The following is a 26,069-nucleotide window of genomic DNA, read 5'->3' on the forward strand; positions in this document are numbered from 1 at the left end:
CTGCTTACTGCAGAATTTGGGCAGGTGTCACCACAGAATGTAACTACAGAGGTACGGGCGAGTGAGGGCCCTGGAGAGGAATGGTGATGCGCCCCACAAACTGCGCTATGTTTATTGTTACCATTATTATTTTCATTACCCCCACTACAGTTATCACTATTAATTCCCCTCCCGTTTTTTCCCTTCCTGCTCGTTGTCACCGCCTCCCCCAAACTCTCTGTTCGCACCTCACCTTTTTCTTTCCTTTCGTCTCTGCGTTTATCCGTCTACATTTTTGTTTCTTGATTCGCCTTTGACGTTGACTCTGAATTTTTTTGTATTTGGTTGCTTCTTTCCGAGTGTTTGATCGAAAATATCTTGCACATATAAATAAATAAATATTTATGTTTATTTGTTCGTTTGCCCATGCGTGTGCTGAGGTGTGGTCGCTTCCCCTCCTTTTATTATTACCATTATCATTATGTTGTCATTGGTATTACTACTCTCCTGTTGGTGTCACTACGTTTTTTCTCAGTTTTTGCATTTTGAGAAAAATAGCGTTTTGATTCGTTGGAGCGGGGTGGTGGCGCGAACAAACAAACAAAAAAGAAACACAGAAAAAAGTAAGCACCAGCATTAACTCAGAATGAGAGAGTAATACACCTGCAGAATGCACGCACAAAACACAGGAAATGATACAAATCCAGTGAAATGAATGCGCAAAAAGACTGAGAGAATCGAATATGTCTGAGCAGATAGTGAATATGCCACGTGCTCACGGAATTACATAGTCAAACGCACGCATTACTGAAAAGAAGAAAACCGCCCTACACTTTTCTTTTGTTCCCCACCCCCGCATTTATTTAACCGCACTCAAGCAATCATAAGTGGACATAAAGGTAAAAGAGTTGAGTATATGTATAAATAAATTCGTATATTTATAATTATGTAGGATAACTTATGTAAAAATGCAGACGGAGCTAACTAAGAGAGCGGGAGAAGAGAAGGAGAATGAACGGGGTGGCACCTGAACGTTTTTTTTTTTCGTACATCGGCATATATATATATATATATATTTATTTATAAATATATACAAAACCGTTTCTGACGAAAGAGAAGAAAGCGAAGGAGGAAGGAAAAAAAGAGGGAAAGGAATTTATATACTTGTATATGTTTACTCGCGTGCACTTGCTGACTATGAGTAGATGGTTTAACCGCGTAGAAGGCTTCACCACACTTTTTAGGTCTTCTTCGTTTTCCCTCCCTTCCGTTCCTGTCGCTATATGTGTTCGCAATTCCCTTCATATTTTAATTATCTTCATCCTCATTGTTGCCGTTGCCATTGTTGTGTCTTACTTCATTACATATATATATATATATGTACATGCACACTAACACACGTATTTGTTTTCTCTCTCTCTCCCTCTTCCTCTTAGTTTCTTTTTTCCTCTTCCCTATCCTTTGCTTAGCCGCTGCTTCTCTTATTGTTGCAACTGGCTGTAGAGTAGATGAGAGGAGTTAGGATCATATCGACACCTGTGTGTCCGCATACGTGTGAACGAAATGTCTTTCTTAATACCAAACATACCTAAGACACGGAATATAATAGCATCACTTTTTTTTTTTTTAAAAAGGAAATAGTGTCAGTAGTGTCAACCATATTTGTGTGGCTTTACAACTACGCCTTCCCATGCGGGATGAGCTGCAAGAGAAGATTGTAAATAACGATAATTAGAAGGAACGTACCAAAGATGATAAAGACAAAAAAACTTTTTTTTTCCCGTCTCTTCCTTTGAATGTGGGTTACCACCAGCCCTCAGAGGAGATGAGGGATGTAGCGACTAAATGACCGAAAAAAAAGATGCACAGACATAAAAGTATGAAGGGGTATAACCAGTCAAACTTTGAGGGGAAAGGGGATAATTGCGGTCAAGGCGCCACTCTCGCGATAAATAATTAAATATAAATATCTGGTTTGATACACCTCTCGCTTCCTTCAAAAAGACATTTTTTTTTGCTTTTTGTTTTTTGTCAGCGTTTTGACTATTGTCATTGATTCTCTTATCGATAATTTGGCCTCATTTATATATCTCCGCTTTTTCACTTGCTTGAAAATTTTTTGTTTGATTGTTTTTAGGTGAAGGGAAGTCAGAGTTTCTCTGGAAGCCGCAGCAGCAAAGAGGTATTGCCACCTATTTGTGGATTACTAAGAGTGCGCGCTTGCGTGGTGAACAGGGGGAACTGTCTTTTTTTCCCTTTTTCCTCCTTTGAGGGAAGAAAATAAAAAAAAAAGAAAAAGTAAAGACAAAAATAACCGGAAGACACACCCGCCCACGCACACACACACACACAAAAAAAAACGAGGAAAGCAAAGAAAAGAGAAGAGTAAAGGGGGAAAAATAGCATCAAAAACAAAAGGACCAAGTGAAGGAAGGAACGTTGAACGATTTGCTTTGAGGTGAAGTGAGTGGCATTTTCTGCACATTCATATCACTAACTGACTCACTCATACATCTAAAACGAAGGAAAGAAAGAAAGGGAGGGAGTTTCAGGAAATTGTGTCGTGGTGAAAAGACGGAGAGGAATATATATATATATATATATATATATAAGGGTGTGGGAGCAGTTGCCGCTACTTGTGCTGTTCTCTAGTGTTTAATCGCATAGTAACGGCGCGGGAAACTTGCCCACCCCCTCTGCTGTCTCAGGTGGTTCAACTGTATTGACTGAAGCTGGTGCTAATTCAGACCCCGGAGAAGCGAGCAGGTCGAGGGGAAGTGGAATATATTTAAGTATATTTATACCACAGGAAGATACGGGCAGAGGAAACGGCAGGGGTAAAAATTGTGGCAAAAAAACAGAGGAAAATAAAGGAATAAGAAGGGGAAGGAAAACATCATGTCTGGCACTAATCACCTCCGTCAGGTGGTTCCCGCAGCCGTTTACAACCCAATACCTCCTGCACCACCGTTCATGGTGTTTTGCGACCCGTACGCGAAGGTCGCCAACGCTACTGCAAAGTACAGGAATCAACCGCCAGTCGCACCGAACGCTGCCGCTGTTTTTCAGCAGCAACTCTACAGTTTACCTTTTCATGGTGTTGCTGGGGTTCCCGCCCCTATGCGTGAAGAAGAGGACGCTGATGGGTCTTTTGAGGTTCACGACAGCTGCCTCAAGGCACCTATTACTGTAGGGCGTCGAGTTGTAATCCCCACTACCGGAAGCCGTGGCCTTTTCAACTGTGCGCAGCTTCCAAGTAATGGAAACAGTGGTGGTAACTGCAATAACAACTCCAATAGTAACGGGAATGGTGGGAAAAGTTTCGCGCGAATTTGTGACGCCCATCCCGAGGGAAGGTGTATTTCAGGTGAACAGTGCCCTGACATTCATGTGCAGGCCGAGTACCTAACTGCTCAGCGACAGGAGATGATATTCTGGCTTGAAAGTAAGGAACGTGAGTTCCAGAACACACTGCGTGCGGATCCGACCAAGATGTTCCGTGTGTTCTGTGCGGACCTTAAAGAGGCCGTGGAAGTCCCGATTAGCGCGTTGCAATTCACTAAAGGTCTATACGTGGATCCGTCGGTTCGGGCTCGCCGGGCGCGTGCGGGTCATCAGAACCAGTTCGCGATGTTAGCCTCGCAGTTACCAACTGCCTGCGGATTGTTTCTTAGCAACCCTTCGCAGTGCAGGTGGGCCCGTTGGTGTAACCAAATTCATGTCGACTTCACGTGGATGCAGACGAAGAAGAAAGAGTTTGAGTCGTGGTTCAACGAACTGGAGGGACGCTTCAATGCACTTCCCGATGACTACGAGTTTCATGTGCACGACCCACAGCTTAAAATGGGTTTAAGAATTCCGAAAGCAAGCATTGCTGTCTTTTCTCGTGGTCTCTTTCAGGGATCGCCGAAGAAGGCGCCGAGTGTCTGCATGCTCTTTCAACGGGACCGGTGCACAGCAAATGTGTGCTGCAATCAAATTCATGTGATACCGCGGTACTTAGCTTTGCATCGACTTTTGATACAAAAAGGGGACAGCATTACTGAAGAGGAGCGCGGGAACATTATGAATCAAATGAAGGAGATACTGGAGTCGCAGAAGCGGAGCATGCAGGTTGCGGACGATGGTGACGCCAACTTTCTCGCAAGGGAGCTAAATCCTCAGGCCGTACCGTACGTCCCACCGCAGCCAACAAGTGTGTGGCGCACGGGGGGCTCTGCGGGTAGCAGCAGTCCACCACGGACAGCAGCGGCTCCCATTCCTGTTCCCGAGCCCCTTCCAACATTCCGCCAACCACCGCAGTGGAACGAACACTCACCTTCAGCTGCTGTGGATGGCTCTCCGTACGCTTCCCCTCACCGACGCGTTGAAAGGTGTGGTAGCAGCGGCACGCGGGACTTGCACACCTGTTCCAATCCACTGGAAGATTTGATTGAGTTCGTGGATGGGGACAAGTCGCGTACGTCTCTTCTCGCAAGTCAGAGTACAACGAGTCAGGCTAGTCGCAGTTGCAAGCACACCAATAACCCTTATGCGTTTGGTGCGAGCTATAAATGTACCGCATCACCCACTTTTGGATGGGTCCAACCTGTTTACAGTGCAGCAAATAGCGGCTCGACACATCCAGCGAACCGCTCGTGGGGAAGTGGCAGCGTTACAGGCGGGTGTCAACCCATTCGAGTGCGTGTAGGAGGTGGTGGAATTATGGAACATGAACCGTTGGAGCCCTTTTCTTTGGATCAACACGATATGGGTGCCAGTCCCTTTGAATGTCGCTCACCAGCGCACCGGACGTTGGGATCAAGAACTATAGAAGACCGCCTCAGTTCTTCGCCAACGTGGAGTGCCACGCAGAAACAGAGATGATTGTGCCTCGTTACCATGGTGATTTGCTCAGGTGTTTTCTACTTGTACCTCCTTTGAGCTTTTCCCTGATCCCGCCTTTAAAAATTTTTTTTTCTAAAAATCTTTTCGTTCGTGCATTTTTATCCATTCTTGGTGTTTTTTCTTTTTAAATATCCGTTTCTATTTTGCATCAGGTGCTTCAATTTTGCTTTATTTTTGCTGTTTGCAACTGCAGGAGTGCTGTAAGGGAGGGGGAAAGAAAAAGAAAAGTAGCATAATATCTTACTTTAGGAATATAACAGATGGAGGAGAGTTGTTTTTTTTTTCCCCCTCCTCCTCCTGCCTTTTCCCGTTTTTTGTCTTTTTTTTGTCTATTTTTAACGAACCAAGTCAGGAAGGAAAACAAAGATAAAGTGATAAATGATTATACTATATTCCTATTTATATATATGTGTGCATATATATATAAATAAGCAAAATTTCGGGCGATTGTAAGCAAAATATATGAAATTTAATACTTGTAGCTAAACCATTACACAAATAATATAATTTCAAACGACTAAACTGCGAGTAATAATGAACCAGACTAATTAAAAGGATATATATTTATTTATATTTATTTATATTGATTTCGTGGGGGAGAAGGGGGCGGGAGGGGGAAAATATAGATAAATATTTAATAAATTTTTTTTGTTTTAGAGAAGGAAACAATTTCTTTCAACGAAAAGAGGGAGGGGCAAAGGTGGGGTGAAAAAATAAAATTAGTTCATAGGTACAAGCAACTAAATAAATTGCAGACCCGAGGTAAAGACAAATAATTTATAGAATACCACAACAACGACCAAATCGTGGTAAAGGTCTAAAGACGGTGAATAAAGGAGAAAAAGAAAAAGAAAAAGAAAATTGAGAGGGAAAAAAAACAGATGGTGAGGGGAGACAAATAAAACTTTCCTGCCGAGCTAGCTGAAAGGAAGGAAAGGAAATGGATAAATTAATAAATAAATAAACGAAAACAATGACAAGAATGAGGGAGACAAAAATAGCGAAAAAAATAATAATAATACAAACTTAATAAGTAAGTAACGGCAGAAACACCGCGGAAAAAAAAAAAGAGGAAAAAGGGTCGTTTCAAGGCGTTAAAGGGAAATAAAAGGGGGAAAAAAAACAAAGGAACCCACAAAAAAAAACAAATATAAGGTAAATGTTCAGATTTGTGTTTATTATGAATAAGTATGCGTTCGTGTGTGTCTGCAATGTAACAACACCAAAGGAAAAAAAAAGTGCGGGGGAGGTGGAGGAGAGGCGACAAAGAAAGAAAGCAAAAGCGAAAGAAAAAAAGAAAAAAAAGGGGAAAAGAAAGAAAGGGAGAAAGTGAAAACGAAAAAAAAAGGGAAAAGAAGTACGTGTTTTTCTGCTCGGAGATGATGATATGAAAATGATATGATATAATTTTATATGAAATCTTGACGAGTGGTGTAACTTAAATGGAAAGGGAAAATGGAAAAGAGAAAAAAAGAGGTCCATTGCATATGTGATGTGTGGCAGGGATGAAGGAAGTTAACTTTTGTTTCCCTTTTCCCATCTTTTTTTTTTTACGTTATATCATTTCATATATTCTTAACTTTATGATTTTTGTTAATATTATCATTATCATTACTATCATCATTACCGTGGTTATTAGTTGATAATTCTCTCTTTCTCTTTCTCTTCTTGCTGCCCTCCTGCTTTTTTTTTCCTCTTTGTTTTTTATTCTTGTTTTGGATTGTTTTCCCCAATGTGTACGGGACAGTTTCCTCCAAGTTTGAAAGGAAATGAAATAAATCATAATGATAAAAACAGAAGTAACGAGCGAGAAGAAAAAGGATGATGAAATGAAAAATGAAAATCACTGATTTGTGCATAAATAATTGATTATACTTTAAGAAAAAAAAAGTATTTGTACAGGCACCAATATATAACACTTATGTTTATAATACATATATTTATATGAGACGTGCAGGCTCCTTGATATATGTGTGTGTGTTGACCCACACGTGTGCTAGCATGTTTTTTTTTGGTATTAGTTTCGCATTCGTTTTTTTTTCTTTCTCTTATAGGCTCCCTTCTGTTTTCGTTTTTGTTTTATTTCGAAACAATTTCTCCCCCCTCATTCCTTCCCATTTTCTAATCCTCTTTGTCAAGCTTACAACTCATCCTTCCACCTTGTGTGATTATTGTTATAAAAATTATTATTGTTACCGCGTTTACTATCCTTATTATTGATATTGTATTAATACATACCGTGTTTCCTTCTTTTTTTCTTTTTTTTCTTTTAATTCCGGTGCATGAAGGCCTGCAAACTTTTTTTTGTGGTGATTGTGATGTGACCATCCCTTTGTGCGTGTGTGTTTTCTTTCATTTGTTTGCAAGGCAGTATTATTATTATTATTATTATTATTTCTCTCTTTTCCTTCAGCTTCTTGTTTGCTGGCTTGGGAATCTCGCGTAGTTTCTGCTATTTATCATTTTATTTGCTTTGCTGTAGTTTCTTTCTTTCTTTTTTTATCTTTTTTTATCTTTCTTTTTTTTTTTTTAAAAAAGAACCTTTTGTTTATTTTGTTGTTGTATTCCGTGGAGGGGGAAGGAGGAACAGAATTGAGTGGTGGAGGAAAAGAAAATGGAAAGAAGAAGGAAAAAAAAAACAAAGTGGCGTACGTTCGTATCTGTGCGTTTGTATGTTCGGCCGTTTTCTTTTTCTTTTGTTTTTTTTTGCTCTTTTTTTGTCTTCTTTTTAAAAATTTTTTTTTGTTTTACCTTTGCATTCTCTGTATTGCTGTTTTGTTTTCCTTTTTCGTTTTTGCTGTTGTCCATTACTCTTTGGTTCCGGTGTTGTGAGCACTGAGGCGCATGCGGAGATCAAGAAAATATCATGTATACATATATATTAATATATACGTATATTTGAATGTACAGCTATACACACAGGTATGCGTATGTATAATACAAACCTGTTTCGGGAAACATATCAGACAAGAAGGTTACATGTATGAATATAAATATAATATATAATATATAAAAATAAATAAATAAATATATACATTGAAAGTTTGTACATTTTGCATGCATAAATATGAATCTGCATATGTGAATGAATGCGTGTCTATGTGCGTTTGTGTGTGCACGATTATGTACAAAAATGTATAGGAAAAATAAAGGGAATGTAAGTGTGTATTGGCATTGCATCATGCCGTCATCATCTTCTCTCATTCCTTATTTCTCTTTTATTTGTGATTTGTGATTTTGATTCATTTCTTCTTTGTTTTTTTTTTATTGGTTTGGTTTGCTATCAGTTGTCCGGTTTCGCTTCGTTTACACGCCACCTGAGAACTTCCCCATCTCTCCCTCCACGACACAAGATAAAAAAAAATAATTATTTGTATGTATGTGTTTCTTTTCTTTTCTTTTCTTTTTCCCCCTCCTTCTTGTTTTATGCGTCGTTCTGCTTGTCAGGAGTTAGTTTTTTATTTTTATTTTTGTTTTTGTTTTTGTATGACTGTGCTTGTGCTTGTGCTTATGTGTGAAGGAAAATAAAAAAAAGAAGGATGAAAATACAAAGAGATGGAGACGGTGATTTGTATGCTTGGAAAGGTATGAAGGGAACAAAAGAGGGAATGTTGAACACACAAAACAAACATAAACACAAAGGAAAAAAAACGAAATTCTTCAATATTTGTTGTTTATTTAATTGCTTTTTTGTATGTATGTTTGTATGTTTGTTTGTGTGTGTCTTTACCTTTATTATTATCTATTTTTTTTTTTTGGTTTTCTCTTTCTCTTCTGTCAACTTTCCTCTCCTGTTGTTTACCGTATTTGTTTGCTTCGGTATTTGTGAGTGCTTGTATATGTTTGTGTAGAGGTGATGATGATGATGGTGATGAAAGCAGTTTGGTGTCATTATTGCGTTATAACAATAATAATAATAACAATAATAAGAGCTACAAGTAAGAAGGAATAGAAGAGAAAGAGAGAAAATGAAATGCTTGTGCTTGTGCTTGTGGTTGTGTTTTTTTTTGCTTTTTGTTTTTTGTTTTTAAATATTATCTCACGTACACATGAACACTTTACACTTAACTCTGCAAGCAATGGGTGAGATGATGCAAAAGGAAGAAAAAGGATACTAAATTAAGTAAATAAATGCAAATGAAGGGGAGGGGAGGGGAGGAGGAGGAGTGGGAGGGGAAGGAAAAGGAGAAAAAAAAAAAGAATAATATATACTTGACAACAGTAGCAGCAGCAACATTAGTTTAGTTAGCGATTCTTTTAACCGTGCTGCGCCCGCACGTTGGTGGCACTCCTTCATTTTTTTTTTTCGCCTTCGGGTCTCTTTCACGCACTGATGTTGCCACATTTGGTCCGTGTGTCTTTTTGTTTTTTTTTCTTTTTACTTTCAAAGGCGTTTTATCATCGGCTATGACAAAAGTCGGTGTGTTATTTCCTACGACTGTTTGTGTGACTCCGAACTGTTACTTTCTTCCCATTTCTGATTCCCCTCGCCTTTTACAGTGAGACTTTTTGAAAAAAAATAAACAAAAAACAACAATATGTATAATATATTACATGAAAAGTTGATAAAATAAATAAATAAATATATTCATATAACACTTCTCCATATTTTCAAATATTTCCCCTTCCTCTTTTTCTTTTTATCGTTTCGCGTTTGCTGTATATCTCTTAAGTTTTGAAGAGAATTGGAAGAATGATGATTTTTTTTTTTTAAATATATATATATTTAACGTTGTTGTTGTTGTTTACATTTTTTTTTCTTTTTTGAAGGGGAGGGGGAAGGGCGTTGCTGCTGCTGCTGCTGTTATTGTCACTTTTGTTGTTATTGTTATTGCCGTCACCGGCTCCCTCTTATGACTTGTGGTAATTGAAGGGAAGCTTAACATAAACAACGAAAAAAAAAAGTGAAGCAAAAAACGAAAAAAAAAAGAAAATAAAACAAGAAAAAAGAGGGAGAAAAAATGTTTGTTGCGGGTTCTCACCACATTTTTCATTTTATTTTGTTTTTTTTTTAAAAAGAAAAAAATCACTTGATTTCACGATACTTCCAGTTTGTTTACTTTTTTTTCTTTTTTTCTCTGTTATTTGATTCCATCACCCCAGAAGGTCCAGGGAATGGGGCAGGGGAAGGGAGGAGAGGGGTAAGAGTTCTTCTTGAAGGAGGAAACTATGAGAATTTAATTTATTACATTTGTGCGGTTCCTGTTTTTTCTTTTTTTTTCTTTTTTTTTCTTTTCAGGGAAGGGAGGGGAGGGGAGGGGAAGGAGAATGTTACCGCCACCCAGATATGAAGTAAGGATGCGAGGAAGAGGGAAACATGGCGATGGTGATGATGATGATGATTTTTTTTTTTTTAAATCGTGACTTTTATGATAATAATGATAATGGTGGCAGCGTTGGTGCCGTTATGACGAAACGTGACTCGAGCGATATGAAAATAGCGGTACACAAATGCCGAAGGAGCCAAATGTTTGGTGTGTGTGTTCATATATATTTTGTACGTACGTGTGATCGTGTTCTCTCTTCCTCCATTTTTTCTTTTAACTTTTTTTCTTTTAGTTTTTTTTGTTTCCAATTTACGCGTATATGTGAGGGGCAAGCACATGTATATATGTACTTGGTAAAGTAAGTGGAGCGTGTGAAATTGCTTGAATAACGAGAAATTTTGTGTGGCAAAAAAAAAAATAAACAAAATAAAACGAAGTAACAATGGGAAAGTGACAAACTGTACTAACAAGTACCTCCAGATTTGTAGTGCGATCCCATTATTGTTCCATTTCTTTCCCCCTTTTTGCTTTTAAATTATTTTTATGTAATGTATATATGCCTGTGTGCTTGTACTTTTGTTTGCTTTACTGTTACAGTACTGTGTGAGCAGCTGAAGATTGTGTGAATGAGAGTGTGCATATTTGTGGTGAAGAGGGAAGCAAAGAGACTGTTATATTTGTACAAAGTGGGCTGGTCTCCTGCTCTTCCACCTTTTTCTTTTTCTTCATCCGCTCTCTTTTTTTTTTCTTCTCTACTTGAGTTACTGCTCCACCTCTTTTTTTTTTTGAAAAAATTATTCGGGGAAATAATTCACCTTAAGAAATGCTGAAGAGCAACGAACGATAGCAATGAGGATGAGTCCTTTTATATCTACTTTTCTTTCTTTTTTTTTCACTTTATATATTCAAAGAGAAGTGTTCACGTGAACTGAACGCTATACTTTTTATGATTGTTTGTTGTCATTCATCCAGTAGTGAGTGACTTCAAACAACTCGTTTGAATGCCACTTGCCCAAAGACTTTCTACTCTATTTTCAATGCATCAGCGGGGTCACCAGTCAATTCCTGCTTCATTAGCTTCCGTTAATTTCTCCACCATTTCTTTCTTTTCTCTTTTCTCTTTTCTTTTTTTTTCTTTTTCCCCCTTCTCTACCGACAATATTTTTAGTTAGAGAAGTATCGGGTTTCACCTTTACCTCCATTCCACACGCCTGGGTGTTTAAAGAGATATAAAAAGAAGAAGAGGGAGTGTAAATAATTATGACTGGAGGCAATAGCGGGATCTCTGCTACTGGCGCGGGAAGTGTTGTATTGCTTCCACGCGGAGTGTACGCTACGGTGTTTGAACCAATAAATAGTGCGGAAGAGCAACAGAAAGTGGCGCTTGAGGACTCCGTTAGACGGCCACTTGACGACCATCAAAAAGCGAACATTTCGTCGATGGCAGGGGCGGCTGGACGTTTTGAAGCGCAGCGGCGACTGCGTAAGGCAATGGCTGCAAAGGAGGCAACTATGATTCAACTTAAGCAACTTATTAGAGAATATTCGAGTCCAGGTGAGGGACCTAATCGCAGTAAGGAGCAGCTAAAAATGGTAAATGATAAGGTAACGGGATGTTCTCTAGGTGAAATAAATGGTATACCATCACCAGCGGTAGCACTGGGACATATTGAAAAAGATATTTCTGTGCATCCAGCCGCTGATTTGGCGTGCGATGCGGAGGTTTTGCGCCTCAAACTTGAGAACGAAAAATTATCTGTGAAGGAAACAGCCCTTAAAAGGGAACGTGAGCAGCTGGAAAGGCTCGTTGTTGACCTTCGAAAAGAGTTGGAAGCTTCTGGAGATGCCCTCCGTGATCAAACCGAGCTTCTACAAACCATACGCATCAGCGAGGGCCGCCACGGGTCACATGTCTTCTTCAAACACAAACCTGAAAAACTGTCGGAGCCCATAACCACTGCGGCCCCATCTGAAGAGAGGAAAAAGGGAGGTGAGAAGGATGATGAAAATGAGAAGGGGAATAAGGAAGAAGATAAGAAAGAGGAAAAGAAAAAAGATACCATATGTGAAGGGGATAAGGTGTCTGACATGCTGAAAAGAATAGAGGCTTTGGAGGGACTTCTCGCCCTCGAGGAAAAAAGGCGGGAAGCGGTGGAAAAGCGGTGTGAGGAACTTCTGGCGATGTCTTCCGAGAGGAAAGCAGGAGATGAGCCGACTCCTCTTGCAGCAAGGACGGCAGATTGGGGTACCGTTGCGGGTCGCCGCGAGGAGGAGGGCGGTAAAACTTTAAAGACTGATCCAGCTTGTAAAGAAAATCTTTTTGAACCGGCACCTGCGGTAGAGGACAGCCCGGGGAAAAGCGCGAAGGACGGCAGGGACACAAATCTCAATCGTGTCATTCGCGTGTTGGTGGAAAAGCACCGTGCTGCACGGGTTGTGTGGACGAGGCGTGAGAAGGAGTTCAAGCGGTACACGCAAGTACTTGAGTCCGTCATGACACGAATGGAGCGTGGTCTCCCTGCCGAGGAACCAGGCAAAGCAGCTTTATTTAATCTCACCGTATCCCTTGTTGCATGTGAGAACCTACTTAACCGGCGTAACAATGGTGCTCTTTTTATTGATCCCTTTGTTGTGCTCTATTCACCAATTGGCGAAAAGGCACTTGAGACTCTGCCCCGTGAGGACACCAATTGCCCTCAGTTCACAAATGCTGGGGACACTGTTACCTTCAAAGTGGTGAGGGGTTTACCGTGGAGTCTCACATTTGAGGTCTATTCAAGAGGTGTAAACAATACTGGTCTCTTTTTGGGACAGGCAAAAGTACCTGTTGAGTCTTTCTTGGAGGACGTTGCAGTAGACAAACGTTTCCAACGAAAGGTAAGGCTTTGTCCACGCGACCGTGAACCGGATAGTGAAGTTATTCAAAACGCTCATCGCCTAGGTTCCATTATTTTCACTGCATGTATTTCGGTGGTGGGGAGGGATCGAAGAAGTTCTTCTATTCCTGCGGTTTCTCCACGCAACTCTGCCATCACCTCCAGTGGTTGCCGGCGGTCGGTGCTCGACGTGAAGCGGTCAATGGAAGCTGAACATTATGATACCGTCAACGTCGACGTGAGTTGTAGTGCAGGGGAAGAGGCGAGGTGTTGCTCTCCTGCCGACGCTGTAATTCTACGCGTGCTGAGTGCTAAAGGTGTTATAAAGCGTCCTTCGGGCGTGTATTCAAATCCTTACGTTGTAGCGTTCGACAGTGGCACCGGTGAGGAGTTGTTGCACACGCCACCCGTTATGGCATCATCCAACCCTCAGTGGGAGCATTCGGCGCAGGGTAGATGTATAATCCGTCCCGATCACGCGAGAGGGTCTGTCACCTTCCGCGTATATGACCACGACCAAGAGGGGAAGGACCGGTTCCTGGGCGAAGCTCATCTTCCAAAACGTCTGATATTTTCCGGGAAGGAGTTGCATGAACTGAAACTAGAGCCACGAAGGGATGAATCGTTAGAGTACATTCGCCGCAAACAGCACAAACTTGGAAAGTTGGTGGTTCAGTGCGTCCGTAAGAATGCTAGGAGTGAGGGTGAAAGAAGCCGAACCCAGTCCGGGGGAAGTGTGTGCAGGTCAGCACCTTATCCTGGAGCGGTATGTGGATTCACCGAGTCATCAAAGATTCTCCACGAGGATTCTGTTACAAATTGCAAAACAATTTTATTGGACGCTTTGCCTATTCGGGTTACAGTCGAGGCATGCAACGGACTCTGCATTGATCGGTCGGGTGGATATGTAGTGGTGTGTATTGTTTCACCTAATCTGGTGGAGTACATGACCTCCGCAGTATGTGGGACAGCCGACCCCTCGTGGACCGGCACGGACAACTCCGCAACGTTTTCTGTGCACCCTCTAAGCAGTGGCGCCATCCAATTTCATGTAATGGCTCAAGATAGAAAATGCGGCTACGGTGGAAGAATCGTCGGCTGTGCACAAATATCCACTCTGGACCTCTTCCGTCGAGGGTTTGGCAGGAAGAAACTACAGCTTGGAGGCCCTCCAGATCGCGCGGATATCTTACGAAGGCAAAGGCAGTCGGGTCAGGGGACGATCACTGTGTTTTTTTCGCTTCTTTCCTCTCCCCCAGTGCGTGGTGAAGATGAAGTCACTTGCTCTCAGGAAAAACGAGCGGCGGCGGTGTCTCCTGCTGCCGTGACTAACGGCCAGAGTGAGCCGTCCTTGACAAGAAGACAAGATCGCAACACACCCGCTTCTACAGGAGTTGCAATGTCAATATACATCAAGGAAGCTCATGATCTTTTGGACTACGACAAGTCCATGTTTAATGTGCTTGGAGTAACGGATCCACGAGTAACAGTATGGGTAGGGCCCAATCACGCATTCACAACACCTGAAAAACGTGATACTGTGAACCCTAAGTGGAGTTTAGAAGAAGCTGAGTTCCAGGTTTCTGTTGAGCGAGGGCATGTTATACGATTTGAGGTTCAGGATGTAGACACAACTGGTTTTGATAGCTTGGGATCTGCTGTAGTAGATGCCTCTGAGGTGATAGAGTCGCCGGGTGCGCGTACACTTCCAGTGATGCTACGGGAAAAGCAGTACGGAACATTGACGGTTGTTTTTACCCTCGTCGATAAGAAGGATTCGACCAAAGAGTGACGGTAACAAACACGCACAAACACACAGGGAAGGAGTGATGATGATAGCAGTGTATCATAAGTATCCTGACATTTCTTTTTCATTTTTTCCCCTTCCTCACTGTGTTTTGAGTGGAGTCTCACCACTTTTACTATTTTTCTTCCGTATATTATTATATATATATATGTTACCTGTGTGTCCTCTTCCCCCTTTGATCACCGCTCAATAAGCACTGAGTTGCTTTCCACTCGTGTAATGTGCGATAGCGGGGAGAAGGGTTTTTTTCTTTTGGCGTGACCGAAGGGGGTAGTCACTAAAGGTGCCCAAATAAATATATATATTTTTATGAATTGCGAACGTAAATTTATAGAATTTGACCATAGATTTTTGTTGTGCTTGGCTGCTTGTGGGCCTAGTTTGTGGTTAAAAGCCATCATAGATAGAAGCACAAAGATCCTCAAACTATTGTTTGATGGTGAGCCGCTGATTTATTTATTTTTTTTTGCTTGAGGGTACAAGTTACGAGTAAACAAGCACACCTCCTTTTCTGTTTTGGTTCCCTCGCGGAGGTTTTGGTGCTTTAGTGAGCCACCGCATCAACATCTTAATGCACCGAGGAACCGCTTGTGCATGACTATCATTGTTATTACTCGCAACACATCTGTTCATTTTGTATCCGCTACCTTTTTTGTACTCGTATGCAGCGAGGACCTTATATGCCGTGCTACATTAAGTTTATTGTGTTGTGATCCACGTAGAGACCTTGCCCTTTTTTTTTTTTAACGTTAATGCATAAGTGCATATATACAAATAAATATTTGTGCATTCGTGCTCAATCATGCCGATTGCTAATGCAGCAATAATACAACTTGCTTCACTGTGTTTGTTGAACTCACGTATGCAAACGCACATAAACAAACATATATATATATATATATATATATATATATGTATATATGTATATCTATATTTCTTCACTTATATTTATGTATGTACATCGGCTACAAAGAGAAATAGGAAAGTCGCGGCTCGTAGCGGTTGACCCTCTCTTTAGTACCGAAAGAAGGGGAAACAGGATCTTAACGTTACAAGTGACACTGAAACAACCACAACGCTTGCAAAATAGGTATTTCTGCGCATTTGCAGGTATTCTTTTGTGTGAAAGGGAATTTTCTTCTCTGCCTCACTGTGTGTTGAGTCAACCATGACCGGGTTGAAGATTGACATCGATATGTTGCCGAACGATAGCGACGAAAACCTGCGTATGCTTCACGAGGGCATTCGTCTGGGTGAACTAACCGTGTCCGCGGAGGGTCTCACAACGTCTATGGGACAAAAATACGTCCTTTCACCAGAGGATGTACTTGTCAACAATACGAGTTTTTTAGGCCGTGGAAGCAGTGGTTCTGTCCGTCGGGCCACACACCGAAAAACTGGAAAAGAAATTGCACTCAAGGAAATAAAGTTCACAGGTCAAACCCGCATGATGGAGATTCGACGTGAACTTGAAACCCTTCACCGTGGCGGCGGGCCGTCCCCATATTTGGTTGATTTCTACGGCGCATTTTGTCATGAGGGCTCCGTTTTCATTGCCATGGAGTGTATGGATGGTAGTTTAGACGGTGTGGCAGGGTCTGTTCCTCCAAAAGTTTTAGAGTGTATCACACGGAGTATTCTTCGCGGTTTGTCTTATCTTCACAAGGATAGGCATCTCATTCACCGCGATATAAAACCCAGTAACATCTTGTACAGCCGGGATGGGAGCATCAAAATATCAGACTTTGGAGCAAGTTCGTGTCTGGAGTGCACCCGCGGAAATGCATTTAGCTTCGTTGGAACACTTACCTATATGAGTCCTGAGCGTTTGAAAGGGGAACCGTATTCTTTCCCGGCGGATATATGGTCACTTGGTCTTGCTGTTGCTGAACTCGCCCTTGGCAAGTGCCCATTCATTGATAGGCTTTCACGGGCTAATGGTTCTACAGAGGGTTGCTTTTGGGTTCTACTGCAGCATTTAAATGGTGATGGTCCTGTGATTTCTCTTCCATCATCCATGAATGCTTCAATGACGGATTTCATCACGACGTGCATTCAAAGGGAACCGTCCAAGCGCCCGACGTGTGATGAACTCCGGCGGCACCCTTTTGTTGCCGAAGGGGACGAGGAGAATGACAAGAATGTCATCAAACAATGGCTCTCCACCATGCAACCGAAGTCTTCGTCACACGACATAGCTGATGTGGATGGTGTATGCCGAATGCAGCAGGTGCCGTGTAGCATGGGTGGTGCGGATGAATCATCATTCGATCTCGACGAGGAACTAAATAAGTTGGTGCAGTGAAAGTGTTGGAGTGCCGAAACATGGTGTAGAACGACATGTGTATTTATTTTAGGTGTCACCGTTGTTATCGACGGGCAAGGACTGTGAGAGGACATTACATGTTGGTGGCGGAGTGTGGGGTGCGTGGGTAATGAAATACTATGAACGAAGGGTTGTTTTACACATTAATATTTTACGTACTATGTGGTTTCAAGTGCAAATGTATTGGCGGCTGTTGTTCGGCACAGGGTGAACCAACACTCAGTTTCCGTTTCTCTTACTTTATACCGCTGTTTCTTTCCTTTCATTAAACTTCTTCTTTTTACTTTTTTTTTTTCTTCTTCAGTCATGTATTTCGTGTGTTGTGGCGTCGAGGACGCGATATGGTGCTAGAAGTCATTGTCTTTTTTTCCCTATTTTGCTTTAAAATATCGCATTAACAATATTTCGTGTGTGTTCGTGGGAGGGGGGCGGCGGTGGGGAAGGCGCGATAGCGCCTAACAAACAAAAAGGATGGAATATAAGTTGGGTCTTTCCACCCAGCTGCTTTTTTTTTTTTTGCAGTCCCCTCACATGGGGTAGGTCGAATGCTGCAGGAAATTTAAAAAAAAAACGGTAATTTTTGGTTATCTTCAATGTTTTTTAAAAATGTTGGAATCATCTTTTTATTTTTATTTTAAAGAAACTCTCCTTTCCCTCTCTTTTCCATCATGCTACTCGGTGGTTTCACACATGTAAATAAAAAGGGGGAGGATCACTCAGTTATCTTCCGAAGCAAATGGACAGGGAAGCCATGCGTCGGGCTCAGCAGACATCTCGTGATGCTTATTTACGCAAGCGTGCTGCTATGCGAGAGAAGGCAGCATCTGTTGTCCTGCAGGAGAAGATCACTGAGATAGAGGCCGGAGTGTTGCCCAGTTCCTTTACTGAAATTGAGTTGTTAAGCAAGCGTGCTCAAGAGGTGAAGGCTGCTGAGCGGCTGCAGGTTGCAGCAAACATGCGACAGGAAATAATCACGCTGGATGGGGGACCGGCTCTTGGAGAAAAGCGCCATCGGGATGTGGTGGTTCCACCGCTGATCCAGGAGGAAATGATTGTCCAGGAGGATACGCAGAGACACGCGGAGGCGTCTCACGGTTTTGTGGCGATGGACAAAGCCATCATTGATGATCGCATCGAGAAGCATGATTACACGGAAGAAGTGACAGAAGAGGAGATAAAGCGTGAGCGCACAGCGGCGCTACAAAATCAGAACCGCCGGTTGCAGGAGCAGCGCCGCTCTCTTCCCATTTATCAGTCGCGTGGTGCACTTCTTGAATTGATTCGGAACAATCCCGTGGTGATCATTGTGGGAGAAACTGGTTCAGGTAAGACAACGCAGCTGCTTCAGTACCTCTACGAGGAGAATTTACACGAACCTGCCCCACCCACGTCTGCGAACGCGGAAGGTGTGACATCTGAACCCGTAGGGGAAGTGACACAAGGGAAGCGACTTATATGCACGCAGCCGAGGAGGCTCGCTGCCATTAGTGTTGCCGAGCGTGTAGCACAAGAAATGAATACGCGATGTGGTAGCATCGTAGGATACAAGGTGCGTTTTGATGACCGTACTGGGCCGCTGACACGTGTTCTTTTCGTGACGGATGGTATGATGCTGAAGGAAGTTGTCGGAGACCCAAGCCTTAACACAGTCGCCGCCATCATGGTGGATGAAGCCCATGAAAGGTCCCTCAATACTGACATACTCCTTGGACTGCTAAAGGATATCATACGGGGTAACAAACAGTTGAGGGTAATTGTGGCGAGTGCGACAATAAATGCGGATAAATTTAGCGACTTCTTTAATAGAGCACCCATATTTACAGTAAAAGGCCGCTCCTTTCCCGTTGATACTTCGTACATCACTGAACCAGTTGCTGACTATGTGAAGGCCAGTGTGGATTGTATACTCATGCTCCACGCTACGAAGCCGCTGCCAGGGGACATCCTTGTCTTTCTTCCAGGACAGGAAGAAATCGAAAGTTGTGCTGCCGCCGTTCGCGAGGCTCTTGTTGAGACCGCCGGTCAACTCCGTCCTTTGTTGGTTCTTCCCGTCTATTCCTCCCTTCCCCCTCGTGAGCAGAAGCGGATATATGAGGTGCCTCCGCCAAACACCAGGAAGGTTGTTATCGCCACAAATATTGCGGAAACGTCCATCACTATTGATGGCATAGTGTATGTTGTGGACTGTGGACTGTGTAAGCAGAATTACTATAACCACCGGGCAATGATAGAGGAACTTCGGGTGCTTCCCATTTCACAGGCAAGTGCTACACAGCGGGCGGGCCGTGCTGGGCGTACACGGGAAGGTGATTGTTATCGTCTTTACACAACCTACACGTTTCATAATGAGTTCCCCTCGGAAACCGTTCCCGAGATTTTGCGGTCTTCGATGAGCTCTGTCGTTCTGCAACTCAAGGCTCTTGGCATCAACAATTTACTTCAGTTTGAGTTTATTGATGCACCGTCGACGGCCTCACTAGAGCGAGCCTTGGATCACCTATACCTGCTTGGTGCCATGAAGCAAGATGGCCGACTGACACTTACCGGGAGGCGCATGGCAGAGTTCCCTTTGGACCCGTCGCTAAGCAAAAGTGTTATTCGTGCCTCTGCAATGGGGTGCTTGCGACACATGGCAATTGCTGTGGCGATGCTTTCTTTGGACTCCATTTTCATAAATACAAGAGATCCAAAGGAGCGTATAGCCATGACGAGCGCAAGGGATAAGATGTTTTCCTCCGGCAATGGCGATGTTGTTGGCTATGTTCGGCTAATGGAGGAGTGGCTGCGGTCAGGGTCCTTGAAGCAGGAATTCTGCGATACAAATTATGTGAATTCTAAGTCTCTCTTGCGCGCGCGGGACATTCTTGACCAAATACTCAAAACGTGTGAGCGACTTGGTTTTGATCTTCCAAATGGACAGGAAGCTGATGCTCTCTCTGTAGAGGCTTTGACAAAAGCTCTGCTTTCAGGGTTCTTTATGAACGTTTCCGTACTAGGTCTGGATAAACGAACGTACTCCATTGTGCGCCCGATTGACCCCACCGTAAGTCGTTTGGGTGCTGCATCTCAAGTTGGCAGTGGTAATCGCTTCGGTGATGCAGAATCTGCGGTGGAGTTACATCCCTCAAGTTATCTTTTCCGAACTGGCACGAGCACACATGGTGAGAGAAGTAAAGGTTTACCTCCTACTCCTTCCATGGTTGCGATGGAAGAAAGACCACGCCTCGTAGTTTTTACACAGCTTCGCTGCACGAAAAAGCGGTACATGATGCACGTTACGGCCGTCCCATCCGCCGACTGGGTGTTGGCCGTCGCCCCTGTAAATTACTTTACAAAGGAAGAGTTGGAGGTCGAAACGCACAAGCGGAAACACGTTTGAAAAATCGTTGACTGGCTTTCCCAACCCCGCCGCAGTGGATGGGATGGTGTCTGGTAAGGGCACGTATTTGGCATCGGATTCGTTGTTCTTTTGTGTGATATTTTGTTCCCTTGAAACCGTTGCGGCTGTCGTACGCTTTCTCGGTTAGGCAACGGTGATGCGACTATCCATAAAGCGCGTTAATGACAATTCTCCTCTTTCGCCTGTGTTGTGACAACACTGGTACTTCGTTCATTTCACTCTTTTGTTTTCCCTTACTCCCTTTCGGAATTGCTTTGTAGGGGTTGAACATAGTGAACAGTTTAGAACCCTGTCGTCGGACGGGTATTGGACGGTGAAAGTTTATGGTGAACTGGTGTTCCACCTCCGTCTCATCACGGGGCTGAATGGTAGGTTCTGTTATTACCATTATTTATAGCACTTTTCGGGGACACCACCGGGGCTCATCATGCTACGTGGCACACGGCTCATGTTGATGATGCAGTTGCACTCTCTCCCAACGCCAAATCCTTCTTGTTACACTTTTCATATCCCATCATCCACGTACGACAACTTTATTCCGGATGGTCAGACATGCGATGTTGCGCATATGGGCCTTGCGTGGGTTCATCCGCTTAGTCAGGGTATCTTCGAACAGTACCCGCAGGAGGTAGCGAGTGTCTTCATTGCTCCCCGGCATACGTCCATAACGGTACATCCCCACGTCGACTGGAATAAATTGGAGTGGAGTATCAGTTCTTTTATCGGGCATTACCTTGTCTTCACAAACGCATGCTTTCCTGCCGCAGCAGAATATGCTTTGCTTGAGGATGACCTTGTGATCCACGAGGATGACTCAGAGGTTTTGCAGTGCATTAAGGAGTTGGTGCGGGAACAGGTGCGCCCAATGGTTCAGCGTGACGGTGGTGACGTGAAACTCCTTAACTTCAACGAAAAAACAGGCGTTGTATCACTTGCTATGCTCGGTGCGTGCCGCACCTGTCCATCATCACAAAACACGTTAAAGGATGGTGTGGAGCGACTATTGAAGCACTTCTTGCCGGAGGTGAAGGAAGTAGTGGAGGCGAAAGGGCATGCATTCTACGAGGAATACGGACTTTTGTTTGATTCGGAGAAGGCACTCCGCGAAGAAGCTGCTCGTGTAGACGCAGTGCGCCGGAGAAAAATTTCTATCTACACCACGGCGCCACTCATGCCTTTCGAGGCGTTGAATGAGCCCGATGGGGATGAGTGAGCGTTTAAGTAACTTGCAGTTTACTGTGCGTGAATCGGCGTCACTTCCCACTGTTGCTCTCGCGGATGGTAGTCATAGTTTACCGTTTCGATTTATGACAGTTGAGTAGCAGCGCAGAGCGTATCAATATACTCTGGTTGTCATTTAGTGTATTCGTTATTACTTGTATCTCCTTTCCCCTCCTTTTGCCTGGCATCACTGGCCCGCATACCGGAATGTTTCAACTTTAGTTGTGCTCTTTCTCGTCTCTTTAAACTATTTCACTCCGCTCCTTCCCCCCCTTTTTTCAAAAAAAACCTGTAAAACGTCATACTGCTATTTGTACATTAGTGTGGAGCCACGTGGAATTAAGAGAGGGAGCTAAGTATGACACTGCGTACGCGCTTCGAGAGCTCTGACGATGTGGGTGTGTTTGCCCGCCTAACGAACGCGTATTGTCTTGTCGCGGCTGGTGCTTCACAGAACTTCTATTCCGTGTTTGAGCAGGAGTTGGCATCACATATTCCCGTTGTGTACACGTCGATTGGCGGTTCTCGCGTTGTGGGCCGTCTGACGATTGGAAACCGCCATGGTCTCGTCGTGCCATCCATCACCACTGACCAGGAGCTCCAACATCTGCGCAACTCCCTTCCTGATTCTGTGAAGGTGCAGATGGTGGAAGAGCGGCTCAGTGCGTTAGGAAACTGCGTTGTATGCAATGACCACGTTGCACTTATCCACACGGATCTGAGTCGGGAGACGGAGGAAGTGATTCGTGACACGCTGCAGGTGCAGACATTCCGTACATCCATTGCAGAGAATGCTCTGGTCGGTAGCTACGCAGCCGTGACGAATAAGGGTTGCATGGTGCATCCAAAGACACCAGCACAAGATATGGATGAGATTGCTTCACTTCTGCAGGTCCCCGTGGTGGCTGGGACAATTAACCGCGGTAATGCAGCCATTGGCTCCGGTCTTGTGGTGAATGACTGGGCAGCGTTCTGTGGGCTCAACACCACTGCAACGGAAATAACAGTGGTGGAGCGCATCTTCCAGCTTCGTAGGGATTTAGGTGGGGATGAGTCGAACTTACTGCAGCAGTTGCGCGATACGTTGGTGGATGAACTGGCATAATGTGGTGTTAATCGTCGGGCGCATCCGAGACGAAGATAATGGACAATTCATCTTTCGAAAGAACATTATCTGTTGTTCCGCTTCTCTTTTTAATAGTAATCAACACTAACGCGGGCTAAAGTACCGAGTCTTTAAACGTTTTTGTATTCTTCTCCCTTTCCTCCCTCCCCTCTTGTTTGTACGCGGGGAGAGATGCTTTGGACCAGAACGCGTTAGTGTGGGGGTTCAATCAACAACTCAATTGCGATATTTCACTTACCGGTATCATTTGTCTATTCTTCTATTCCTTTTCGATTTCTTCGTTAGTCGTCGTTTGATTTGCTTCTTTGACGAGGGGCAAAGAGTTGAAAAAGGAAGCAGCAACAAAGAAACGTAAAAAAAGACAGATTTATATATTGGCTCATAGGGGTTAATAAAGCACGTTATATTATTATTACCGTTGTTAGTGAAGAACTGAGAAGTATAGGTTATATACCACGCTGATCTACACCTATACTTTGTTCTCAACGAAAACTGTTTTACCACATCGCATCCGAAGTCACGAGGTAAAGGGGGTGGAGGTTTAATCTGACCAAAAAAGGAGTCAGGTTACAGGTAGTGGCAAGAGGAAGAAGTGGAGGTGGTGTCGACGCTACGGTAAATAAACTGAGTGTGTGATGAGTCAGCGGTTCGGACCGTATCGAGTGGGGGAGACGATTGGACGCGGCACATTCGCTAAAGTGAAGATTGCAGTACATGAGCTAACGGACACAAAAGTTGCCCTTAAGATCATCCCCCGGAAGGTTATGGATGATTCCAAGTCCAGCACGAAACTGACGCGCGAAATTGGGATACTGCGTACGCTGCAGCATCCAAACATAATGAAACTCTACCAGGTGGTGCAAACCAAGCAGGATATTGTGCTGATACTGGAATATGTATCCGGTGGGGAGTTGTTTGATTATATATGCCAGCGGGGGCCGCTTGCTGAAGATGTTGTACGACACATCTTTCAGCAAATAGCAGCAGGTGTTGCATACTGTCACAGATACCGTGTCATTCACCGTGATCTCAAACCAGAGAATATCCTGTTGGAGAAGAATACGAACACCGTGAAGATTGCTGACTTTGGTTTGTCGTCGTACACACACGATGGTCGCTTCTTAGAAACTAGCTGCGGCACACCAAACTATGCTTCACCGCAGGTGGTCAGTGGTGAGATGTATGCAGGACCCGATACAGATGTGTGGAGTTGTGGTGTAATTCTTTACACAATGTTGGTGGGCGCTCTTCCCTTCGAGGACACAAATGTGGCAGCACTCTTCCAAAAGATCAAAAGGGCGGAGTACCTGGTACCTGAAAGCGTGTCACCACAGGCACATGATCTTCTGCGGCGAATGCTGGTGGTAAACCCGCTTGAGCGCGCCACGATGGAGCAGGTAATTCAGCACCCATGGGTTCGGCCTCACTATCCCCCCTGTCTCCTGTCTTTGCACTATGATGCCATTCTTCACTCCATGCGCTTCGGCAAGTCACTGGAGCTATGTGGCGAGGAATTGGATGAAAAAGTAGTTGAGGATGTAGCGGAACTATTCGAGGTCCCTACTAGCGAGGTTGCTGCTGCTATTTCTAAATACGACAACAGCATGTCGGGGTTGTTTACGTCTAATACGGGCACTGACGGTGAAGCTGCGACACGGTACCCTGCCCAGTCCTTCTACGAGTCTTACGCAAACGCCGTGGACGTCAAGCATTGGCCGTCGCCGCTTGTTATTTCTCATGCGGAGAAGGCTCTTCGTGATAAGGAAAATAATATGTACGTGTCGTATCTTATATTGTTACAGCGCAAACAGCAGGAGACTCCCCTCCAAGCACTTCCCTCTTCAGATCTAACAACTGACGCTGTGGGTTCTTTCTTCATGTCAATGGGCGTGAATCAGGGTTACGGCTCTCTTACCGCCAACTCTTTGCAACCAATGTCGCTGTTTGGAATATCTCTTCCTCAAAGTTTGGCGCCACAATCAAATGGAGATGCCCTACAACTTATGCAAAAGCAAGGCAACGTAACCTTTTGTGGTTCGCTTCCCGCGCATGTGCAAGCAGAGAAGCTGGAATTGGTGGAGATAGATGCTTATATGGAAAGCTATAATAAAGTAGTGGAACCGTTCATTCCATTATACTCCTCTACATCGAAGCGTACGCTTCTGGGTAAACTGTTTCGTGTGACTGAGATCCCAGTTTCTGTCAATTCTGATTTATCTTCTTTGCGAGGGTCGTTCGCGTCCACTGTTGATGAGGAGCTCGGCGGTTCACTCATCAGGTCAATGGTCGGTTCCCGTTCAGCTCCTGCCTCATCTCACAGAGATCCTAACCGGCTCCTTCGGCCTCTGTCCTCCACGAAGAAACAAAAAATCAGTAAAACCACAGCGGAGAAAAGTAGGGCAAAGCGGGTTGACACCGCAGGATCCGCAGCGGGAAAGTCATCGGAAGTACTTCAGTGCAATGTGGTTGCTAAACCTGGTTTTAATGGTTATATGCACAACGGTGTGCGGTTTGTCAACATAGACGCGGCAGCGACGTTGCGCTGTGTATACAGCTCTCTGAAAGCTGAGGGGCTGCTATGGAAACAAATACGTCCTTTTTATCTTGCGGCCGTCATGCACCCGTGTGTAAAACTACAGGTGAGGATTTTTAGGATCCAGGCAAATGACCAAGTAGTTGATGTGAGAGTGTCATCGCAGAGTGGAATGATGGGTTGCGTGACGGCTGCAAAACTCATAGATCGGTTGTGGAGTAAAGCTGTGGCCCTTACGCCTGTAAAGGTAGAAGAGGGACCACGGTTGGGTAAGTTCACCGTATGCACTTGATGTGAGTGACAGTTTTTGTTACTTCACTCCCCTATTTCTTTCCATACTTTTTTCCTTTTTTTGAAAAGAAAAGCACTTGACTTTGCTTACTCGTTTCTCACTTTGTTTTGCTTCAAATGGCCGTGTTTTACGATCGGGAAGGTTGTGTGCATTTATCACTACCGATTTTTCTCTTTTTATTTCTTTAGTTTTTGTTATTTTTGTTTTGTAGTATGTGGAGATGCAGGTGATCTCCAAACGGGTCATTTTTTTTTTTGAGTTCTTGTGTTTACTTATAACTAATGCATTACGAGAGGGAAGCTCAAGAAAAAGTAGATTCAAGTAGCGAAACCAAAGAAAGGACGTGACAGTGGTG

General features: G+C 43.7%; 7 protein-coding genes across 7 annotated transcripts, besides 32 other annotated features; all 7 read left to right on the forward strand.

Moving 5' to 3' along the window:
- The first annotated feature begins 363 nt into the window (after positions 1–363).
- Positions 364–393: a sequence feature (AT_rich).
- A 642-nt stretch (positions 394–1,035) lies between these two features.
- Positions 1,036–1,072: a microsatellite.
- A 318-nt stretch (positions 1,073–1,390) lies between these two features.
- Positions 1,391–1,441: a sequence feature (CT-rich).
- A 486-nt stretch (positions 1,442–1,927) lies between these two features.
- Positions 1,928–1,949: a sequence feature (AT_rich).
- Positions 1,950–2,256: 307 nt separating this feature from the next.
- Positions 2,257–2,293: a sequence feature (A-rich).
- Positions 2,294–2,330: 37 nt separating this feature from the next.
- Positions 2,331–2,416: a sequence feature (A-rich).
- Positions 2,417–2,563: 147 nt separating this feature from the next.
- Positions 2,564–2,590: a microsatellite.
- Positions 2,591–2,877: 287 nt separating this feature from the next.
- On the forward strand, positions 2,878–4,845 carry Tb10.70.1850 (hypothetical protein, conserved; the record flags this gene model as incomplete). Its single annotated transcript, XM_817677.1, has 1 exon — positions 2,878–4,845. One exon carries the CDS (start codon positions 2,878–2,880, stop codon positions 4,843–4,845), a length of 1,968 nt encoding a protein of 655 aa, XP_822770.1.
- A 577-nt stretch (positions 4,846–5,422) lies between these two features.
- Positions 5,423–5,451: a sequence feature (AT_rich).
- A 32-nt stretch (positions 5,452–5,483) lies between these two features.
- Positions 5,484–5,516: a sequence feature (AT_rich).
- A 294-nt stretch (positions 5,517–5,810) lies between these two features.
- Positions 5,811–5,831: a sequence feature (AT_rich).
- Positions 5,832–6,131: 300 nt separating this feature from the next.
- Positions 6,132–6,224: a sequence feature (GA-rich).
- Positions 6,225–7,237: 1,013 nt separating this feature from the next.
- Positions 7,238–7,262: a microsatellite.
- An 86-nt stretch (positions 7,263–7,348) lies between these two features.
- Positions 7,349–7,397: a sequence feature (T-rich).
- A 152-nt stretch (positions 7,398–7,549) lies between these two features.
- Positions 7,550–7,596: a sequence feature (T-rich).
- A 131-nt stretch (positions 7,597–7,727) lies between these two features.
- Positions 7,728–7,903: a microsatellite.
- A 347-nt stretch (positions 7,904–8,250) lies between these two features.
- Positions 8,251–8,273: a microsatellite.
- A 48-nt stretch (positions 8,274–8,321) lies between these two features.
- Positions 8,322–8,352: a microsatellite.
- A 184-nt stretch (positions 8,353–8,536) lies between these two features.
- Positions 8,537–8,588: a microsatellite.
- Positions 8,589–8,767: 179 nt separating this feature from the next.
- Positions 8,768–8,795: a microsatellite.
- A 212-nt stretch (positions 8,796–9,007) lies between these two features.
- Positions 9,008–9,054: a sequence feature (G-rich).
- Positions 9,055–9,431: 377 nt separating this feature from the next.
- Positions 9,432–9,455: a sequence feature (AT_rich).
- A 110-nt stretch (positions 9,456–9,565) lies between these two features.
- Positions 9,566–9,596: a sequence feature (AT_rich).
- A 55-nt stretch (positions 9,597–9,651) lies between these two features.
- Positions 9,652–9,704: a microsatellite.
- Positions 9,705–9,760: 56 nt separating this feature from the next.
- Positions 9,761–9,828: a sequence feature (A-rich).
- A 30-nt stretch (positions 9,829–9,858) lies between these two features.
- Positions 9,859–9,893: a sequence feature (AT_rich).
- A 180-nt stretch (positions 9,894–10,073) lies between these two features.
- Positions 10,074–10,103: a microsatellite.
- Position 10,104: 1 nt separating this feature from the next.
- Positions 10,105–10,131: a microsatellite.
- A 1,104-nt stretch (positions 10,132–11,235) lies between these two features.
- Positions 11,236–11,272: a microsatellite.
- Positions 11,273–11,393: 121 nt separating this feature from the next.
- On the forward strand, positions 11,394–14,801 carry Tb10.70.1810 (hypothetical protein, conserved; the record flags this gene model as incomplete). Its single annotated transcript, XM_817678.1, has 1 exon — positions 11,394–14,801. The coding sequence occupies one exon, from the start codon at positions 11,394–11,396 to the stop codon at positions 14,799–14,801; it is 3,408 nt and encodes a 1,135-aa protein (XP_822771.1).
- Positions 12,106–12,190: a sequence feature (GA-rich).
- Positions 14,802–14,945: 144 nt separating the features above from the next.
- Positions 14,946–14,966: a sequence feature (AT_rich).
- A 139-nt stretch (positions 14,967–15,105) lies between these two features.
- Positions 15,106–15,127: a sequence feature (AT_rich).
- Positions 15,128–15,700: 573 nt separating this feature from the next.
- Positions 15,701–15,750: a microsatellite.
- A 234-nt stretch (positions 15,751–15,984) lies between these two features.
- On the forward strand, positions 15,985–17,121 carry Tb10.70.1800 (protein kinase, putative; the record flags this gene model as incomplete). Its single annotated transcript, XM_817679.1, has 1 exon — positions 15,985–17,121. One exon carries the CDS (start codon positions 15,985–15,987, stop codon positions 17,119–17,121), a length of 1,137 nt encoding a protein of 378 aa, XP_822772.1.
- A 757-nt stretch (positions 17,122–17,878) lies between these two features.
- On the forward strand, positions 17,879–20,521 carry Tb10.70.1790 (pre-mRNA splicing factor ATP-dependent RNA helicase, putative; the record flags this gene model as incomplete). The annotated part of the gene is made up of 1 exon (XM_817680.1): positions 17,879–20,521. The coding sequence occupies one exon, from the start codon at positions 17,879–17,881 to the stop codon at positions 20,519–20,521; it is 2,643 nt and encodes an 880-aa protein (XP_822773.1).
- Positions 20,522–20,969: 448 nt separating this feature from the next.
- Positions 20,970–21,755, forward strand: Tb10.70.1780 (HIRA-interacting protein 5, putative; the record flags this gene model as incomplete). Its single annotated transcript, XM_817681.1, has 1 exon — positions 20,970–21,755. One exon carries the CDS (start codon positions 20,970–20,972, stop codon positions 21,753–21,755), a length of 786 nt encoding a protein of 261 aa, XP_822774.1.
- Positions 21,756–22,121: 366 nt separating this feature from the next.
- Positions 22,122–22,868, forward strand: Tb10.70.1770 (eukaryotic translation initiation factor 6; the record flags this gene model as incomplete). Its single annotated transcript, XM_817682.1, has 1 exon — positions 22,122–22,868. One exon carries the CDS (start codon positions 22,122–22,124, stop codon positions 22,866–22,868), a length of 747 nt encoding a protein of 248 aa, XP_822775.1.
- A 656-nt stretch (positions 22,869–23,524) lies between these two features.
- Positions 23,525–25,714, forward strand: Tb10.70.1760 (protein kinase, putative; the record flags this gene model as incomplete). Its single annotated transcript, XM_817683.1, has 1 exon — positions 23,525–25,714. The coding sequence occupies one exon, from the start codon at positions 23,525–23,527 to the stop codon at positions 25,712–25,714; it is 2,190 nt and encodes a 729-aa protein (XP_822776.1).
- Between the last annotated feature and the right edge of the window lie 355 nt (positions 25,715–26,069).

The sequence above is a fragment of the Trypanosoma brucei genome, chromosome 10 (genome assembly GCF_000002445.2).
Source record: "Trypanosoma brucei brucei TREU927 chromosome 10, whole genome shotgun sequence".
Taxonomy (NCBI): domain Eukaryota; phylum Euglenozoa; class Kinetoplastea; order Trypanosomatida; family Trypanosomatidae; genus Trypanosoma; species Trypanosoma brucei.